Source organism: Protomyctophum parallelum (genome assembly GCF_964188405.1).
Source record: "Protomyctophum parallelum genome assembly, chromosome: 15".
NCBI classification, from domain to species: Eukaryota; Metazoa; Chordata; class Actinopteri; order Myctophiformes; family Myctophidae; genus Protomyctophum; species Protomyctophum parallelum.
Genome location: NC_139710.1, coordinates 37,920,428 through 37,941,247, shown reverse-complemented (window position 1 = coordinate 37,941,247; position 20,820 = coordinate 37,920,428). Strand labels below are relative to the sequence as shown.

At 43.8% G+C, this 20,820-nt stretch overlaps 1 protein-coding gene across 2 annotated transcripts in view; it reads right to left on the bottom strand.

Moving 5' to 3' along the window:
• LOC310872372 (breakpoint cluster region protein-like) overlaps positions 1-20,820 on the bottom strand; it is a 159,873-nt gene that overhangs the window by 99,631 nt on the left and 39,422 nt on the right. For both annotated transcript variants that reach the window (XR_014570377.1, XM_083784177.1), the window contains exons 5-14: positions 16,227-16,334; positions 14,432-14,492; positions 14,243-14,295; positions 13,425-13,565; positions 6,920-7,041; positions 5,296-5,461; positions 4,080-4,199; positions 3,715-3,790; positions 3,509-3,613; positions 2,734-2,808 (exon numbers count right to left, since the gene is read on the bottom strand). Coding sequence is in view for 1 of the 2 variants with exons in the window: in XM_083784177.1 (XP_083640303.1) it covers positions 2,734-2,808; positions 3,509-3,613; positions 3,715-3,790; positions 4,080-4,199; positions 5,296-5,461; positions 6,920-7,041; positions 13,425-13,565; positions 14,243-14,295; positions 14,432-14,492; positions 16,227-16,334 (1,027 nt within the window). In the remaining variant the exon portion in view is untranslated. The remainder of the gene's footprint in view (positions 1-2,733; positions 2,809-3,508; positions 3,614-3,714; positions 3,791-4,079; positions 4,200-5,295; positions 5,462-6,919; positions 7,042-13,424; positions 13,566-14,242; positions 14,296-14,431; positions 14,493-16,226; positions 16,335-20,820) is intronic.

The following is a 20,820-nucleotide window of genomic DNA, read 5'->3' as shown; positions in this document are numbered from 1 at the left end:
TGGGTTTCAACTGTCCTCTGGAACCTTCATCATCCCTCACTCTATGGGTTTCAACTGTCCTATGGAACCTTCATCACCCCTCACTCTATGGGTTTCAACTGTCCTCTGGAACCTTCATCATCCCTCACTCTATGGGTTTCAACTGTCCTCTGGAACCTTCATCACCCCTCACTCTATGGGTTTCAACTGTCCTCTCGAACCTTCATCACCCCTCACTCTATGGGTTTCAACTGTATTCTGGAACCTTCATCATCCCTCACTCTATGGGTTTCAACTGTCCTCTCGAACCTTCATCACCCCTCACTCTATGGGTTTCAACTGTCCTCTGGAACCTTCATCACCCCTCACTCTATGGGTTTCAACTGTATTCTGGAACCTTCATCACCCCTCACTCTATGGGTTTCAACTGTATTCTGGAACCTTCATCACCCCTCACTCTATGGGTTTCAACTGTCCTCTGGAACCTTCATCACCCCTCACTCTATGGGTTTCAACTGTCCTCTGGAACCTTCATCACCCCTCACTCTATGGGTTTCAACTGTATTCTGGAACCTTCATCACCCCTCACTCTATGGGTTTCAACTGTATTCTGGAACCTTCATCACCCCTCACTCTATGGGTTTCAACTGTATTCTGGAACCTTCATCACCCCTCACTCTATGGGTTTCAACTGTCCTCTCGAACCTTCATCATCCCTCACTCTAGGGGTTTCAACTGTCCTCTGGAACCTTCATCACCCCTCACTCTATGGGTTTCAACTGTCCTCTGGAACCTTCATCATCCCTCACTCTATGGGTTTCAACTGTATTCTGGAACCTTCATCACCCCTCACTCTATGGGTTTCAACTGTATTCTGGAACCTTCATCATCCCTCACTCTATGGGTTTCAACTGTCCTCTGGAACCTTCATCACCCCTCACTCTATGGGTTTCAACTGTCCTCTGGAACCTTCATCACCCCTCACTCTATGGGTTTCAACTGTATTCTGGAACCTTCATCACCCCTCACTCTATGGGTTTCAACTGTCCTCTGGAACCTTCATCACCCCTCACTCTATGGGTTTCAACTGTCCTCTGGAACCTTCATCACCCCTCACTCTATGGGTTTCAACTGTCCTCTGGAACCTTCATCACCCCTCACTCTATGGGTTTCAACTGTATTCTGGAACCTTCATCACCCCTCACTCTATGGGTTTCAACTGTCCTATGGAACCTTCATCACCCCTCACTCTATGGGTTTCAACTGTCCTCTCGAACCTTCATCACCCCTCACTCTATGGGTTTCAACTGTCCTCTGGAACCTTCATCACCCCTCACTCTATGGGTTTCAACTGTCCTCTCGAACCTTCATCACCCCTCACTCTATGGGTTTCAACTGTCCTCTGGAACCTTCATCATCCCTCACTCTATGGGTTTCAACTGTCCTCTGGAACCTTCATCACCCCTCACTCTATGGGTTTCAACTGTCCTCTGGAACCTTCATCACCCCTCACTCTATGGGTTTCAACTGTTCTATGGAACCTTCATCACCCCTCACTCTATGGGTTTCAACTGTATTCTGGAACCTTCATCACCCCTCACTCTATGGGTTTCAACTGTCCTCTGGAACCTTCATCACCCCTCACTCTATGGGTTTCAACTGTCCTCTGGAACCTTCATCATCCCTCACTCTATGGGTTTCAACTGTCCTCTGGAACCTTCATCACCCCTCACTCTATGGGTTTCAACTGTCCTCTGGAACCTTCATCACCCCTCACTCTATGGGTTTCAACTGTTCTATGGAACCTTCATCACCCCTCACTCTATGGGTTTCAACTGTATTCTGGAACCTTCATCACCCCTCACTCTATGGGTTTCAACTGTCCTCTGGAACCTTCATCACCCCTCACTCTATGGGTTTCAACTGTCCTCTCGAACCTTCATCATCCCTCACTCTATGGGTTTCAACCGATAATCACCCAGTATGTTCTTCTCAGGACCGTGCAATGGAGGCAATATGGACATTTTCCACATACTGCAAGTAGACGACTAGGAAATGCGGAAGTGAAGTTACTGCTGCCCCAAGCGAAAACATTGTGAAACTGACTTACGTTGGCGGGGTTAAGACTGAGGTTAGGTTTCTGGTCAAGGTCTGAGGTACAAGGCTGGTGTTGATAAGGGATGATGACGGAGATAAAAATCATCCGACAACATCCGAAGCCGCCATTCTCACTCATGTCCTGTATCACCTCTACTCTATCTGTATCTCACCACCCATAGCGTTCTTCTTGTTTTGAATGCAAAGTGTAGAGTGGACCGCTTATTCACGCTCTTTTTGGGTTTTTTGTGGTAACAACAACAACGTTAACGCAAGCCGGGGACCATACGCTGGCATTGATGTGAGAACCACCGAAAGACCAATTTTGCCACGGTCGGTCAGCCTCACTCTGCCTAATCCCTCTTGTTCCCTCGCAGCTGCCCTCCGAGATGACAGCCGCGGGGCACAGAGTACAGTTAGATAGGATTGGATTGGGAGGGGGCTGGGGGGAGGAGGGGGTTTGGTTTGGGGGGGGGATCTGAGGCAACTGTGAAACTCTGCCCTGGGCTCCTAACCACCCCACCAACCCACTCATGTACTCTCAACTTCAAGACATTTTGGTGACGTCAATACAGTCCGAAAACATGAAAAGTAAAGACAACTGGTAAAAAAAACAAATAAAACAAAAACAATAATCAAATGAAAACAGAGACTTACTTAAGCTCTGTTTGAAGCCCGATGCAGAGTGAACGATGACATTCAGAAAGCCGTAGAGACCGGAGGATTCATCGTCTGAGGGTTTAAGACGTTACGTCATATGGAGATCAGACAGGAACACCAGAAACTAAGCAGAGCACGCATGCTATACAATAATAACCACCAAGTTATAGATATATATGCATATATATTTTGATCCCTCCATTTCTCAGGCCAATATCGTCTTTTCCTAACAGTAGAATATGATAGATGTCAACTTACAGTGTTGATTTCGTTGACTAAAACTAAGACGAAAAATGTTCGTCGACTACCTTTTTTCACTGACGAGAACTAAATGGAAACTAAATTAAAACTAAGCTATGATGACTAAAATTAAGACAAAATATACTGACAATTTCGCCAACAAATTAAAAACTAGACTAAAATGTTAGGAAGGGTCTAGTGGACAAGAGATCCAGTATAAGTCATTTTACACTTGGTTGCATGTTGAAAATAGCCGATCTACAAGCTCACAACGCGCCGCATTCCGACACGTTGTGAGCTTGTAGATCGGCTATTTTCAGCAAGTGTAAAATCAGTCATTACGACGCATTAAGGCGCGCCAACATACATTTTGTTCGATCAATCAACTGTAGATATAGTTGACTAAAACTAGACCAACACTAAAGCATTCCAGGTGACTAAAATGTGACTGAAACTAAATGAAAACTATTCAAGACACTATGAGTAAAACTAAAATCTAAATTTGCTGCCAAACACAACACTGATGTCTTACCTTCCTTACTCATGGTCATTGGGATGGTGTGGACCGTCTGGAGCTTGATACAGGAGTTTGTGAGCATCTGCAGCTCCACAGAGGTCAGCGAGAAGCTTTTGAAGCCTGGAAGACAAGCGGCAAGGTCAATGGATGTTCCGCCAGAGCGGAACCCAAAGGCAAAGTGTTCTCGTAATGTTTGGTGACGTGTTGCGGAGAAAACTCACACTTCTTTTGCTGCTCTCGAATGATCTCCCTCCACTCGGCACGCTCATAGTCAGAGGAGATCAGGAACGTGAAACTCTTACAAAATAAAATAAAGTAGAGTGGAGAGTCAGTAGCCTCAGAAACCCAGAGGTTTTTTAGAGCAGTGGTTCCCAAACCTTTTCATGTGAAGGACCCCACAAATTGACCCCTTGAGGGAGTTCCAGGGGGTCCCCCATCTAAATGATAGTTTGGAACCAAGTGGACCCTTATGGATCTGTAAGTCCGAGAGTGTACAAATGGGGGGTCCGTGGGCTAATTAGTGTCAATTTGGGTACAAAGTTTGGGAGCCCTTGTCCTAGACAGACAGTATATAGCAGTGGCTCACCTTGCCGTTCCGGTTGGCCACTCTGAAGGCCATGTTGGGGGACATGAGCAGCAACAGAGACTCCTGTTCAGACAGCTTCTTCCTCAGACGCTCCATCACCTTGGCTCCTTTGGTGGTTCTCTGCAGACACGCCATGACCAACACAATGAATGTTTAAAAAGCAGGTGGCTTCCGCACATCCAGTTCCTGGCTGGTGTTGGACTAAAGGTAGATACATGAATGAAGAAAGAAGAAAGAAGTCCGCACACAGGCTCTGCTCCAGTGGTGTTTTGTTTTATTTAAAACACCATTAGTTAAGGCACACAACGTTTCGGCCGTGAGCGGCCTTCAGAGCCTGTGTGCGGACAACACAATGAATGTGACAAATATACTGTGTAGTGTCATGCTACGTGTATGCTATATTCTATGCACTTTGCGATTATGTTAATTGTACTGTATTCAGTGTATTGTACATTGGTGTAAAACTGTATTAGTGAGTGTGATGCATACATTTATGTCTGTTTATTTCTTTAAACATTATGACAAACTTACATTGCTTTGTTCATAAAACACAATACTGATGTATTTGACGTAATGTCGCAACTGAAATGTGTTTTTCTCAAGTGACACGCCAAAGCATAACTTTGGCATTAGAGTATCCTCTTCGTCCAAGGATTTGTATCATTCTTCCCAGCGCAGCACAGCACAGCACAGCACAGCACAGCACAGCACAGCACAGCACAGCACATAGAGTATCCTCTTCGTCCAAGGATTTGTATCATTCTTCCCAGCGCAGCGCAGCGCAGCACAGCACAGCACAGCACAGCACAGCACAGCACAGCACATAGAGTATCCTCTTCGTCCAAGGATTTGTATCATTCTTCCCAGCGCAGCACAGCGCAGCACAGCACAGCACAGCACAGCACAGCACAGCACAGCACAGCACAGCACAGCACAGCACATAGAGTATCCTCTTCGTCCAAGGATTTGTATCATTCTTCCCAGCGCAGCACAGCGCAGCACAGCACAGCACAGCACAGCACAGCACATAGAGTATCCTCTTCGTCCAAGGATTTGTATCATTCTTCCCAGCGCAGCGCAGCGCAGCGCAGCACAGCACAGCACAGCACAGCACAGCACAGCACAGCACAGCACAGCACAGCACAGCACAGCACAGCATATAGAGTATCAAAGACCAGTCACAGTCCTACAGCCATTCTACACTGTCCATCCTCACCTTCTCTCTCTGGATGTCGTTCTTGATCTGGGAGATCTTGATCTTCAAGGCTTCTATCTCCTCGTCCTGCACCAGAGGGATCGGTGAGCTCTCAGAGTCCTCGATGGTCTGGAAGGTCAGGTCGGACAGAGGGATGTACCACTTGCAGTCATACTGCTGTCCTTTCCTGTTCACATGCAGAGAGGACAGGGTTGTCACCCTTTCATAGGCCATTTCATAGACCGCTAAGGTTATTGTTAGCGGTCAATTTGTATTGGGGGTGGGGAGGGGAGCGGCACGGGGAGGGGGTCACGAGACATGGCCAAAGCATTTTCGGGGGTCCCCAGCCAAAGAACGTTGAGAACAGCATGGACCTCCCTCACTCTGCAGCCTGTTTCAGTATGGTTTAAACCAGTGGTTCCCAAACCTTGTCATGTCAAGGACCCTGTATTTCTGTTTTATTAACACAAGGCTGCTGCACTTTATACCTCATACTTTAAATGCTTAGTATGAGGTATAAAATACAGCAGCCTTGTGTTCATAAAACAGAAAGATTGGGTATTGGGTAAGACTGAAATTATGTATCTTTCAGGACCCTTCACTGCTTTGTCTCAACCATTACTCAATGGCTCTGGTCTCAGCCACCACGGTGGATATTTTGACATTCCGTTTTATTTTTATTTTTTATGTTGCCACTACTGTTGGAGCAGCCATAAACTACACAGGTTCATCTCGATGTTCTGGGCATCTTTGTAATGTTAGTGTTAGTAAAAAAGCAGGTAAAGGAGTAAAGTTTGAGGCAAACTAACATCAGTCACTCTGCCGTTCACTGTAGTGGAAGAGGTGCGCCTGGTGAGGGTTATACTCCCGCAGCTATGTCGAGTCCGCCTAGAGGAAATACGTAGGCTGCGACCATGAGACCCGCTACGGAATCGGTCTATAGACCGATTCACAAAGGGTTTCCTGGGTGCGGCCATTACTGAGGTGTACCATTAAGCGCAACAGCACTGATTAGCTACACCCTGGCCTACGGAGCACCTGCTCCATGGATTACACCTCAGTAATGGCCGCGCCCAGGGCACCCCTCTGTGAATCGTTCTATAGACTGAAAGATTCTCTTTTTATGAAAGAAATAAAATATTTAAGTATAATGTTTTAACCCATTTTGGGCGGGAACACTTTTTGGTGTTTTAAACATTATGTTATAATTTAGCTATTGAAAAATAGCAGATCTACAAGCTCATAGCGCACCACCGAGTGGCGCGATACAAGCTTGTAGGTCTGCTATTTTTGAAAAATCGTGAAAATATTAATTTCAGAAAACTGGAGGATTTAGAAGGTTTTTTTTTTTTTTCGAGGTCAAGCCAAAATGGGTTAAGGCATATACGTCTCATTAGCCAGATCCTTTTATTAACCCATTTTAGGCGGGAACCCCTTTTGGTGTAGCTATTTAAAAATAGCAGATCTACAAGCTCGTAGCGCGCCACTCGGTGGCGCGCTATGAGCTTGTAGATCTGCTATTTTTGAAAAATCGAAGAACGACTGACATAGAAACATAGCTTTTTCAGAAAACTGTCATTTTCAAACAGACATTTTTAGAATCTGATCTCAGGTCAGAATGGGTGAAAACAGTATGGGTACTCACCCCGCTTGCTGTTTCTTCAGCTTGGCGCAGAGCAGCAGGTCAGTGAAGAGGAAGACGTGACGGAGCTTCCTGGAGCCCTCCACCAACTCCACCATGAAGCAGTCACGCAGCAGCTGGCGGTTCTGGTAGCAGTGAAGCAGTGTTGTTTTTGGGCAGCAAAATTGGATTTGAGTGTTTAGTCATAGTCTCTTCCAATAGTTTTCATTTAGTTTCAGTCACATTTCAGACAGTCACCTGGAATGTTTTAGTGTTAGTTTAGTTTTAGTCGACTAAATGTCATGAGATTTTAGCCGACAAAATCTACGGTTGATTTGGTCGACTAAAATGTATTTTGGCGGGCCTTGATGCCGTCGTAATGACTGTTTTTACACTCATCATAGCTTAGTTTTCATTTAGTTTCCATTTAGTTTTCGTCAGTGAAAAACAGTGAATCACGACCACGACCACAAAGTGTGCCAATTGCCTGTTACAGAGTAGTCAATGCAGAGTGCATTGCTGGATTTTGGTCGACGTCGATGCTTCACAAATCAGTTTACATTCTTTGTAAAAAGACTCACTTCGAATAGTGGGCTCTGATTGGTCACGAAATATAATTCAAACTGAGGAGTGCCAGACCATATCTGCCTATATAGGGTTCATCTGGTTTCCAGGCTAATACCATATTGAGGGAGGCGGTCCCGTCCATATGTCAATCAAAGTACCACAAAAGTGGGGAATAGTTTGAGTAATGTCTGATATCCCTTCACAAACCAATGGGAGTGCACTCACCCACCATATCCTTAATAATGACAATAAAGGCAAGTAAAAGGCCTTCTGTCTTATATTTATAACATTATTTCTAATTTAAGGACCACCTCTCTCAATACAACCAAATCAGGCTGGGAAGGGGAACTAGGTGAAATCATAACGGATGAGACGTGGAGTAACGCCCTCACTCAGGTAAATAGTAGTACCTCATGTGCCAGGCTAAACCTAATCCAACATAAAGTTCTGCACCGCTCTCATTACTATTTACTGCAAAGCTAAACTAGCTAGAATGTATACCAGTGTTGACGACAAGTGTGATAGATGCCACATATCCCCAGCTAACTTAACACACATGTTTTGGTCATGCTCTCAATTAAAACAATACTGGACTGTAATATTTCGATCCTTATCAGAAATGTTTAGTATATCCTTACTCCCATGTCCTGAAGTGGCAATATTTGGTGTACTTCCAAAAAATATTAAGTGTAACAAAAAGGTTCATAACTGTATAGCCTTTCTATCATTACTCGCTCGAAGGAGAATCCTCCTAGACATGGAAATCTCCACTCCCCCCTAAATCAGACCATTGGCTGAAAGATACCATGTTATTCCTGGTGAGCAGAAAGAATCAATATTAAGCAGACTTGGCAACCTGACTGTAGACAGTAACAGTTCAGTAAAGAACCTGGGGGTTATTATTGATTCCGAATTGAATTTTAATTCACACATTAATCATGTTACCAAGATTGCCTTTTTTCACCTTAGAAATATTGCACGAATCAGAGCCTATGTGTCCTTGGACGATGCAAAAACGCTAATCCACGCCTTTGTTTTCTCTCGGCTTGATTACTGCAATGCACTTTTTTCAGGACTGCCTAAGAAAACAACTGACAGATTACAACTTGTCCAAAATGCAGCAGCCAGAGTTTTAACTAGAACTAAGATGAGAGAACATATTACTCCAGTTTTGGCATCACTGCACTGGCTTCCGGTTGTTTTTAGGATTGATTTTAAAATTATTTTACTTGTCTATAAAGCCCTCAATGGTCTCGCACCTTCCTACCTACATGACTGCTTGCCTAAATATGTCCCAAACCGCCCGCTAAGGTCTTCCACTGCTGGCCTGCTCGCTTTGCCTAAAAAAATGGCAACTAAAAAATACGGGGAAGCAGCTTTTTGCTTCTACGGGCCATCGGCATGGAACAAGCTCCCTCTGTACCTTCGTCAGGCAGCCTCTGTAGACATTTTTAAAGCTCAGCTCAAGACCCACTTCTACAACATTGCCTTTAAGTGATTCATGTCCTCACTGTATTGCATTACTGCTTGTTTTTTTATGTCGTTGCCTTGCTTTTCTTTTATGCTTTGCTTTTATTTTATTCTCCATTGTTCTGTAAAGCACTTTGAGCTGCATTTGATGTCATGAAAGGTGCTATACAAATAAAGTTTTATTATTATTATTATTATTATTCCTGAATCTCGAAAAAATGTAATTCGATCTACGTTGCTCTCCAGGAGGATTCACCTCCTCCTGGGGTCCGACAATAACCTATCTCGAGAATCTCTCAAGTCTGCTGAACACCCCATAGACCAATGGTTATAAACCATGATGTTCCCCTCCTACTCCGCACACCAACCCCACATTCTACTTCTCATAGCTCTCTTCTCTTCTATTATGCTCATGAAATACTTGCTGGCTATTACTACTATTTATTCCATAAAATTAAAAAAACGTATACAGGGAAAGAAAAAGGTGTCAAAGTTCCAAGTGGGAGGGTGGGGTGTTGCTATTCGTCTTGTCTTTCGTTTTGTTTTGTTTAGTCAAATTTTTGTTTTGTTTCAGTTTCAGTTTTGTGACCACTGAAACCAACTCAAAAACAATTCTGCCCATGTAGTATCAGAACGGTCCTGTTTCCTGTCTGTTCTTCCTGTCTGTTCTCCGTCTATGTATTTATGTAAAAATAGAAAAAGAAGCATAACATATGTACTGCATTTTTTCCTGTCCATACCCCTCTTCTATGCTTAATAAAAACTTTAAAAATGAAATAATGACAATACTTTAATAAAAAATGTCTGCAATCATGTTATCAGAGCATGTGCCGGTTGTTTTCTTCAAATAGTAGATACCAAGATTTGGAGCAAGAATCGTCAAAGACAGAGAAGAGATTTCGGAGGAGGGGGACAATGATTTCACCCTGATGTTGTACTGACCTCATGTGACTCATCCAGGCACTTCATAAATGTAAACATAACTAGTAGTTGTCTCTACAAATGTGACCGAACCTGAATAGCCACTGTGTTTGTGACATAATAATAACATTTCCTGGACCTTTAGGGGAAGGCCTGTCCGCCAGGCAGGTTATTATAATTTATTACACACAAGCAGAGATGCATGTCTCTGAGTCAAACTTCCCCCGAATCTCAGGCTCAAGATGCTATCTCTGTTAATAGTAAATTTAGCCCGGTCGGTCTGGTCTGTAAATGACTAGCTGTGCTTCCAGCGTCAGTGAGTGTTTTTTTGGGTAAGAGATCCTCATTTCAGAGTTTCCTCTTCAGTCTTAGTCAATCAGTCCTCCCTCCCTCATGGTGGAGCCGGATGTGAGGACATCTGCTCTTCCTGTGGCATGTGTGTGTGTGTGTGTGTGTGTGTGTGTGTGTGTGTGTGTGTGTGTAGAGAGAGCGGTGGTCCTGTTTGTTTATACTGACGTTTGACCCCTGCCGATGAGGCGTGTTTACACCCACAGTGGGCCCGACCACCCCGCTTATAAGCCCAAGTTCAACAAAAACATGGAAAATGTGCGGGGAGAACTGTCGGAATTCATTGTTTTCTTCTGTCGCCAGTTGTGTTTCGTTGTTTCCATGTGATGAAACACTGAGTGATAAAACATGCAGTTTAAAATCAGCACAATAATTACAGGCAAACCTGCTAGTACAAATGACCACAATGAGTGCTGGTTTAGCATATGGCTAAACATTACAACAACAAACTTTTAGTTAATTGCCATGTGTCAACCTTTGTTTGGTTTCAACGGAGCTGCAAGACAATAGGCTGTAGTAGACAATAGGAAGTTCCTAAGTATCCTTCATTTAATTTACTTAAGCATTGTGGTGGGGCCAGGCGCGCTTTCCAGAAACAAGAGAGGAAGTTCGAATGGCTGGAATATAAATTCCCAATTGGAACTTTGAGTCACAGTTCTCGGGGGTCAGGAAAGGTGAGGAAGTGTGGAACTCGGCGTACACACGGTCTCACATGGAAGGGTGGATTAACATGATAAGGCGTGTTTCTTTCAGGTCAGTTCTGGGAAATGGAGTCCCAGACTCTGGGACAGGACTGGAGGATATGGGAGGAGTGCACAGTGAGGTGTGGGGCTTTTCCTGGACTACGACCCATTATTATGAGATCTTAATAGCTTCTGTGTTTTTACTAGTTTCCGTTTGCGCTTCACTTCCTCCAGGAATAAAGCAGCAGACAGACAGAGATGACTCAGCAACAACTTGACTCACACGCCACTTCTTTTTTTGTTTTGTTTTTTTACGGCTCCCTCCCTCCCAGACTCCCTGCTACTGTACATGTGCTCCAGGCTGTTAAACCGTCACCGGTCTGATGAAAACACTACTGGTGCAGAATTAACCCTGCATGTCAACGACTTGCTGTCTAGAGTTAGAATGAATGGAGAGAAGAAACAGTCTAACTAGAGAGCAACACTATCTCCAAATGCCATACAATCACTTTGAAGACAATAATGATTTGCCTCAAAGTTCATTTTTCAGCGTCTCTGGAATATACAAGAGAGGATTCATTAAGCAAAAGTGCTGTCACTTTGACACACGGCAGGACCAGCCTTTTAAATCCACTAGTAGTTGACTACTATAATTTGTTTTCATTTTGGAATTAAAATCTGCAATTCTACCCAAATGTAGTCTGCATAATGAAGCACTCTTTTTACCCCGAGACTCAACATGTACACACGACAGTGAGCTTGAAGAAAAGTATGAAGGCCAGGTCAGGTCAGGAACGCTTTGGGGCCACTGTTGCCATCTTGTCAAATGACTGGACTTCTTTTCTTTTTGGATCACTGGTTCTCTCTGCCAAGGAGAAGGGTACAGGCAGTACCAGCACATGGAAGCGGTGTTGCGTGTCCAAACTGAAGCTATAAGCTACTCTGAGACTCTGGGCTCCATTTTCGTCACCGCTAAACCCCTTATCCCTAAACTTCTTTGAATAGTTAAAATGGCCAGTCTACAAGCTCACAACGTGTCAATGTAGATTGTCTAGTTGAACTATTCAAAAATGTTTTTCAAAATAGTACAACAAAAAAAAGGCAAAGAAGTTTAGGTATAAGGGGTTTAGCGGTGAGGAAAATGGAGCCCTCTATCTCATCAAACAACTGTACAAGCACAACCTAATGCCATTTATAGAGGGGGGGAAAATCACACCCGTGTGAAGTGAGGGGCGCTCTCTTGTACATCATCCATTCATTGTCAATATGAATTTGTCCTTTGTGTAGGACAAAAAATAACCGTTTGCTCAGACACATATGACATAAATTCTCCATTCATTGTCAATGGCATTTAATGTTTGTGTTAGGACAGAAATCTACACTATAGCTCAAAAATCACACTCATGTGAAGTGAGCGGTGATGTGATGATGATGTATGATGATAACGTCATCATACATCAGCCAATCAAAGTCATCGATTCTCACAGACGTACACACAAAGCTGTGCATTGGAGCAGCTGCACCGCTCAAAAGAAGACGCAGCTGCCAACCAACCGGGTGCTCACAGGAGATACACACATCTTAAAGGTGACCTCTCCCTTCTTATAACGGTCATGGATTGCCGTGCGTCTAGGAGCAGTGGGAATGACTTTTTTTTTTTAAGTCTACATTTTGGCATTTTTATAGAATAAATGACTCTCCTCCACATTTTCTTTTGGTACTTTGATTGACATATGGACGGGACTGCCTCCCTCAATATGGTATTAGCCTGGAAACCAGATGAACCCTATATAGGCAGATATGGTCTGGCACTCCTCAGTTTGAAAAAGTGCTCCAATCTCTTCTTCTTTTCTAACGTCATATTTATGTTGGAGGAGATTAAAGGTTTCATGGCATTGAAGCTGCTATAAGCAATAATATGTCCACATTTTAATGGCCTTTTTATTTTTATTAGTTAGCAATGGATAAAATGCTCCCACAAAAAAATTTGTCTCTGTCTAGGGGTGCATTCAAAGATTTTCCTAGAAGCTTTGTCATTGGTCGAGATTTGTCCGTCTACTTCCTGATTGGTTAGTCATTTCGACCGGGGTTTTTTTGACCAATGACAAAGGTTCTAGGAACATCTTTGAATGCAGATTGTGGCCCCTAGATGTGTCACAGAGACTACAGAGTGTTTTACTCATTGCTGGCTGTCTGAATACCAAAACAAAATGAATAAAAAAGGTCATTACAATGTTGACATATTATTGCTTATAAGCAGCTTTACATTAGTTTTTCTTTTTGTGTTTTTCTTTTAGGTTTTATGACCTCAATTACTGTGACATCACAAACAGCAGATAAATCTGATAAGTAGCAGATAAGTTTGAGCCAGAAAATCCCAGATCACCGAAAATCTACTGAATGTTAAACGGTCAGAAAATATTTAACATAATTTTAAATGTCACAATCCCTTCAATCATACGGGTGAGGTGACCTAAGAGTTACAGTTATAGTATAAATTTGCCAATAGTGGTGGTATACACAGGTACTAGTGCACTGACCTCTCCCTTCTTAACGGTCATGGATTGCCTGCGCGGAGTGATCTCTTCGTTGATACTGGACAAGAAGTTCTGGGAGATGCGAAAGGCGTCTTGTAACAGAGTGCAGTCTGGGTGGCCAGGAGGAGTGTGTTTCAACAGGTCCTATGCAAAATAATACAAATAAAAGGCAGAAGCAAGTGATAGGAGGAGTTGTATATTTGAGCGCTACAATGATTCACTCCTGTGAATCTTTTTAAAATTATCTGAAGAGCTCGTAACTATGCTGTAATCATTAGGTAGGGCAGTGATTCTCAAAATGGGGTCCGGGGACCCCCAGGGGTCCTTGAGGGAGTTCCAGGGGGTCCCCAGATAAATGATACTAGGTAAATGGTGCATTTATATAGGACATTTATCCAAGGCGCTTTACATACTGTAGATTGTGCATCAATTCACCCATTCACACACACATTCATACAATTTTGGGTTTGGGGTTTGGGTTCAGCGTCTTGCTCAAGGACACTTCGACACTAACTCTGGGGGAGCCCGGGTTCGAACAGGCAACATTGCGGTTACCAACCAGCCACTCTACCCCTGAGCCACCTTAGGAATCAAATGGACACTTATGGGTCTGTAACTCAGAGAGTGTCCATTTGTACACTCTCACAGTTAAATTGAAATTAAAATGGTTGAGAATCACTGCTAGAGCGTAGAGCTGTACAAATCTTCTCTTATTGGGGTCCACTGGCATGTCTTTTCAATTTGGGGGTCCGCGGGCTAATTAGTGTCAATTTGGGGGTCCGTGACATGAAAAGGTTCTAGAGAACCACTGATGTACTTACATGCAGAACGAGGGTGCTGCGGGTCACTCTGTCCACGGGTTTATACAGAAGAGCTGTCCAGAATGGAAAGATTACAGTTAAGTTAGTTAATTGGCTGGTTTCAGTGTTGACGGGGCCAAACATTGCATGTTGGAATATTCATTAAAAAATTATAACATTTCCATTGCTTTAATACGCTAGTATACGTACTTTCCAGTGAACTTTTTGCGGACTGGTCCTTGCAGTCCTTTGTGCTCTTGACTTTGAGATTCTACGGTACCAGGAGGATCCACGACGTCCATACAAATCGAACGGATGCAAACAAAACAAACCTAATTAAAAATCACAGCCATTACTGTGCAAGGAACATTAGACCCGTTCAGGACGAGAAACCCCTTTTGGTGTTTTAAAGCATTACAGTATGTTATACTTTAGCTATTGAAAAATAGCAGATCTACAAGCACTCGGTGCCGCGCTAGGAGCTTGTCGATCTGCTATTTCTTTTGAAAAATTGTGAAAATGCGGCGCAAATCTTTGAATATATATTCTTTCAGAGTGAAAGTTCTTTTTTTTAACTCAAATCTTTGCTTCCGGGGGTGGGTTCCTGGAACTCCATATATTCAGATGGAGGGGCCAATTACATATCATTGTTGGGGGTCCTTGACGTAAAAGATAGTTTGAAAACCACTGACATAGAAACAGAGGTTTTTTAAGAAAACTGTCAGGATTTAGAAGAAACTTTTGTAGAATCGTCCTCAGGTCAAAATGGGCTTAAAGAATGGGCCTGGAACTAACTTAATCAGCTTAAGACATGCAGCCCACGAGGATAGTAAATAACAGCCCTGTCACCACTTCTCTGATGGGGGCAGCTGTGTAGGGTCAAACGCTGCATGCCACTCTCAAAAAGGCCCCTAAGGCCCCTGCTGTGTCTGTGGCAGGGGCTGAAATCCCGTAAGAGGAAACTTTTGGACTAAAATAGCAGATCTACAAGCTCTCAACATGTCGCAGCGCGACGCGTTGAGATCAGCTTTTTTCGGGGCGCAACCCAGCACTCTTTATCTACTGGAGAAGCGGTGTAACGACATGGACTTCGAAACAAATTGGTTCAATGCAAAATGCTGCGTTCCATGTTCAGGAGACTTCGGGAAAAAAAGCACTTCTCCTGAATGCTAGCCTTCCGGTATATGGCATTTTCCTTTTGAGTGGTGCAACCACTCCCTTACAGAGCTGTGTGTGTGTGTGGGTGGGTGTGTGGGTGGGTGGGTCTGAGCACGAAAACAGCATGGTTGTTATTCCACCACGTGTGCGCAACTTAACACACACACAAACACACACGCACATTTTAACTGTATATATGGTGTTTTCAGGTGTGCCAGTACAGTACAGTACAGTACAGTACAGTAGAGGGACCCCCACACGGTAACTCTGTCATTTCTCAACCGTTTTGGACGCGGGGCGGCTCGCCGGAATCGGGCCGGCACCCTGGGTGCGTTCCTGTTGGTCTGGAACCCCCCCGCCCACCACCACCCCCACACGGAGTTGCACCATTTTATTTTTTATTTTTTATCCCACGATTCTTGTAACCCATTTTTCACCCCTGTGTCAATTATCTAATGTGATCCTGGGCTCTACACACCCTCCGCCAACCTAGTCCCCATATATGGGGGACATGGGGAGAGCAACGGACTTGAACTCATGCTTCCATTCATGCCCGAGTGTCCAAGTTGCTCCGACAGCGGGGGAGTTTCCCTGGTTGGACGTAGCGCGTGGAATTAAGGAACACGTTATTCCAACCAGTTCCTTTCCCCTCCATCAGGCGCCCCGGCCTGGCCAGGGGTGGCAGTTGGCATTTCTTTCACCATAGCAAAATGCTGCATTCGTGGTCTGGAATAAGGGCAGTTGTTTTAACAGACAGAGGGTATAAAAGGGTTAAGGGGCTGAAGCCCCCTTTGATGTCTATGTGTGCACGTCCCTGGTGGTGTCTCTGCATGACCAGATGACATACCTCAGATATCTCCGCAAACTGTGCGTTGGCCTGGCAGCATTTGTCTACCGTCTCCACGGCAACCGTGTAGTTATCCACAAAGGCCCGGTACACGCCCAGCTGGCTGGCCTGGAGGGGAAGAAGACGAGGAAGAACTTTAAAAATACCATTTCACTTTGACAGCAAATTTCTATTTTAGTTTTAGTCATGTGTCTCTTGAATTAGTTTTCACTTAGTTTTAGTCACGTTTTAGTGTTAGTCTAGTTTTGGTCGACTAAATGTCATAAGATTTTAGTCGATTAAATCTACAGTTGGTTTAGTCGACTAAAATGTATTTTGGCGGGCCTTGATGCCGTCGTAATGGCCGATTTTACTCTTGCTGAAAATAGCCGATCTACAAGCTCACAACGTGTCGCAGCACGACGCGTTGTGAGCTTGTAGATCGGCTATTTTCAGCATGCAACCAAGTCTAAAATGACTTGTACTGGATCTCTTGTCCCTTCTTAACATTTTAGTCTAGTTTTTATTTGTCGACGAAATTGTCAGTATATTTAGTCTTAGTCATAGCTTAGTTTTCATTCAGTTTCCATTTAGTTTGTCAGTGAAAAAAATGTAGTCGACGAACATTTTTTTATTTTAGTCGATGAAATCATAACACTGTTCACTTCATAATAATAGCACTTTGATGTATTACATTACAGTGGTACCGTCTCAACCATTGTCAGGACAAAGTGTATTCTATAATTTGGCCCACATACAGACAAACCCATTCTGAAAAGATGTTGTGCCAGGGACCACCATTAAGAGAACAATGGATGACATTTTGGTGACACACTTTTTAAAGATAGCAGATCTCCAAGCTCACAACGTGTCCCATTGCAACACGCTGTGAGCTTGTAGATCGGCTATTTTCGAATAACCGCCAAAACCACAGCAAAATAAAATAGTACTTAAGTGTTAACTTTGGTTTAAACCGTTCCTGCATTTCGCTGGGGGAAACCCCCCATGGTACCCCCTCAAGGACCACCCCCCGGACAACACTTTTTGAGAACCATTGATTTATTAGATAATAATGTTGTAAGGTTATGCATTGTATGCACGCCGTGCAGCAAGCATGACCTGACACGAGGCAATAGCACAGTGATGGATTAATATGGGCCAGGCAGCAACGTGCCTGCATGTATCCCCTGACCGCGCGTGAGTGCGCGTGTATGCGTGCTAGGGCATTCACTTCTAGTCATTTTTACTAGTTGACTAGTTGCCTAGTTTACTAGTCGACTAGTTGTTTAACTACCTATTACTAGTCCTTACCCGTTCTGATATATTTCAACTTGTATAATATATTTGTGTGTGTGTGTGTGTGTGGTTTTTTATGAATAAAAACAGCAGTATAACATTAAAGTATTCTTCCAAATGCTGGTAGGGAAACGTTTTCATGGCAAGAGCAAGGACCGCAGCATTTACACTTATTAGCCCACAGAGCCCCATTTGAAAAGTATCAAGGACCCCCAGTTTGACATGCAGCTATATATGGACAGTCGCACAGATCGAATTTGCAGGTGGATTTGCGTCCAAAACGGTCTCAATTGTGAGCTTTGGCTTGAGAGAACTCATGGCTTTTGCAACCTGTGATGTTGTGAGCTTGTAGATTAGCTGTTTTCACCAGAGCGTGCGCTGTAGCCACTTCACGCTGTGTGTGTGTGTCTTATGTTGAAGACAGTTGTATCTCGTGTTGTGTTTATAGCTAACTGAAAAGTGAAAACGGCCACGCGATGACGCACGCGCACACATACGAACGTGCGCACTCACAGCTTAAGTAGTTTACACACACACACACATGCTCACAGCGAAAGTAGTCTGCACACACACACACACACAACCTCCGTGTTGGCTGGGGGCGGTGTGAAAAAGGGTATAGGTGCGTGGAAGAATGCGCTAGGGTCCTTGAGGCTGTTCTTCGTGGCATGTTGTTTGTTGTATGTAGTAATTGTGTCGATGCGTAAGGGGGTTGGAAATATCCCGATCGCTCGCCCGCTGTCTATTGCGAGCAAAATTGACAGCGGGCGAAACAACTGAAGTTAGGCGGAAAACTCGCGAGCAAAATTGACAGCAGGCGAAACAACTCAAGTTACGCGGAAAACTGTGTCCCAGTATTAATCAGTGACCGTCCCAAAATGCAATTCACTGGTGACACGTGATTTCTGGGGAGAGGAGTTTTGCCGCCCTGTGGCTGCGGGGGGTACTGCATGCGTTTTTAATTCACTAATAAATTAATTAATAATCATTAATGTGTCAAATCGAAAAAAGGGCTCCGTTACGCCCTCCATATTCATATGGTCAATGCCTGTGTGAAAAGTGGGAGCGATTGGTGCAGGCAATGAGGAGATAATGAGGAGATAATGCGGTCGGACACACACTCACTCACTCACACACACATACACACACTCAGACATTCGCTCTATTATAGTATAGATAAGATGTAAAAAAAAAACCACTTATTTATTCTTTTTGGAAATAAATATTTGTACATTTTGTTACATAATCGGGGATTATATATATTTGATTGTATTTATATATATATATATATATATATATATATATTATATGATAACGTGGTTATGCTTATATATATATATATATATATATATATATATATATAATTATAATATATCATATCATGAATAGGTTACATTATACAGAGTGCTGATCAGTTCTTTCAGCCACAGGTCTGATCTGCTGTGGTGCGTGGAGGCGGAGACCCATCAACCTGTCTGCCCACCCCCTCGTCACCAGGAACCAATCCGCTCTCAGAGGACCAGCCTGGGAACACTACTTAGCAGCAGCTGTGCCGCTTGATCGTTGGCATTGTCTCTCAGTCACCCATACTGTGCAGTACTCTGTCCACGTCGGAGCTAGTTAACGCTCAATAGTCAATACTGTGTGTATTCTGTGTTAGGCATAGGCCTGGGTCTCCAGTTCACCTGTGGGGAGCACCCAGAGCCTTTACCTGTCTCATTACCTGAGGGTACCAGTGATTATATATATATATAGGTAGAGAGAATATATATATAATGTGAACGGAGTATGGGAGCGTGTTTATTGTAACCTTTTGTTAGGCAGTAGGTAGAGTAGGGAGTTTAGGCAGTTAAATCTTGTGTAACCCCTCTTTTCCTTTTATAGATTAGGGTTAGGTAGAGGGCTCAGTTGATCCAGAATAGGGCTAGATAGTTTCGATTGTTTTGCTAAGTTGCCCCATACAGCCGGTTCCCCTTGTACTGTTCCTCGTATACACATTGTGTAAAGGGCTCTTCCCTTATTTTGATTTGGTTGGAAACCCTTAACTATCGTTATTAGTCGCTTACAGGTTGCCAGGACAGAAGGAGGTAGATATATATATATATATAGATATTCCACTGCTTACATATAGAGATATAGACGTATATACTATGTGAACTGTGTGTGAACCACCTTCTGTCCAGTTGTGTACACCTTATCATCTTACTGGGCAATAAATAACTCTTATGTCAGCCGTGTTGCATCCTCTTCTTGATATACCCCTAGACATTCAAAGGGGAATGTAACACATTTAAAAACTGTGTACATTGGCCTACAGAATAGAGAAAAAAAAATAGAACTGCACTCTGTCGAGTGCATACTTGCTTGTTGCACACTAGTAGGCCATAAATGGCCAACTAGTGCGCAAGCAGAGCGCGCAAGTACATTCGATCGCTACAAACTGTCAACCAATTATGTATATAATTATATATATATTATGTGTAATTTGTAAGTTGATTAGCGGTATACTGTGGTTACTTTGCGCCGTACGCACCGTCCCAGCCAACCCGCCACTTTTGATACGTATGCACCGTCCCAGCAAATTGTGCCTGATACGGCAGTGGTGCCAGATTACATACATGTATCCTGACCAGCCTAATATGATTATTGCATTTTGGCTATATGCAATAACTAGGGGTTACGTATGTAACCAAAGTTCTATAACAGCAAGCAAGACTGCTCATTTATGGGAGATTGCGCCCCCTGGCGTAAACACAGAAGCATTCAAATAAACTCACAGACTTTTAGGCTGGGACTTTAGACGTGATGACGTTGAAACCCTGCCCGTCGGGGGCACCTTATAACCGTGCCTCAACGCCTACGTCTCCATTCGATAACAATTGTTCTCTTCTCAAGCAATCAAGAAGGGAATCTTGGTGAGCAGTCTTGCTCGCTGTTATAGAACTTTGGTTACATACGTAACCCCTAGTTCTAATAATCAGCATCGCAAGACTGCTCACTTATGGGACACCTCATTAACTCCCTTATTGTCATCACGAGGTCTGGACCCCCAGGGCCCGTACCTTTATCTGTGAGCAAAGGACCACAGTACGTCCCTCAACAGGACTACTGCACCCCATTGGGAAGGCCAAACAGACCTAAGGCTGCCATATGTGCCTAAGAGGGGCCGACAGAACAACCGTCTTAACGCCCTGGAGAAACCAACGTCCCCCGCGGGGAACTAAGTCTCTCCACTAACTGGAGGCCACGCCCAGGACCGCATGTGCCACTGGCGCTGCTGTCACATCCAGTCTATAGAAGGTGGCAAAGGTGGAAGACG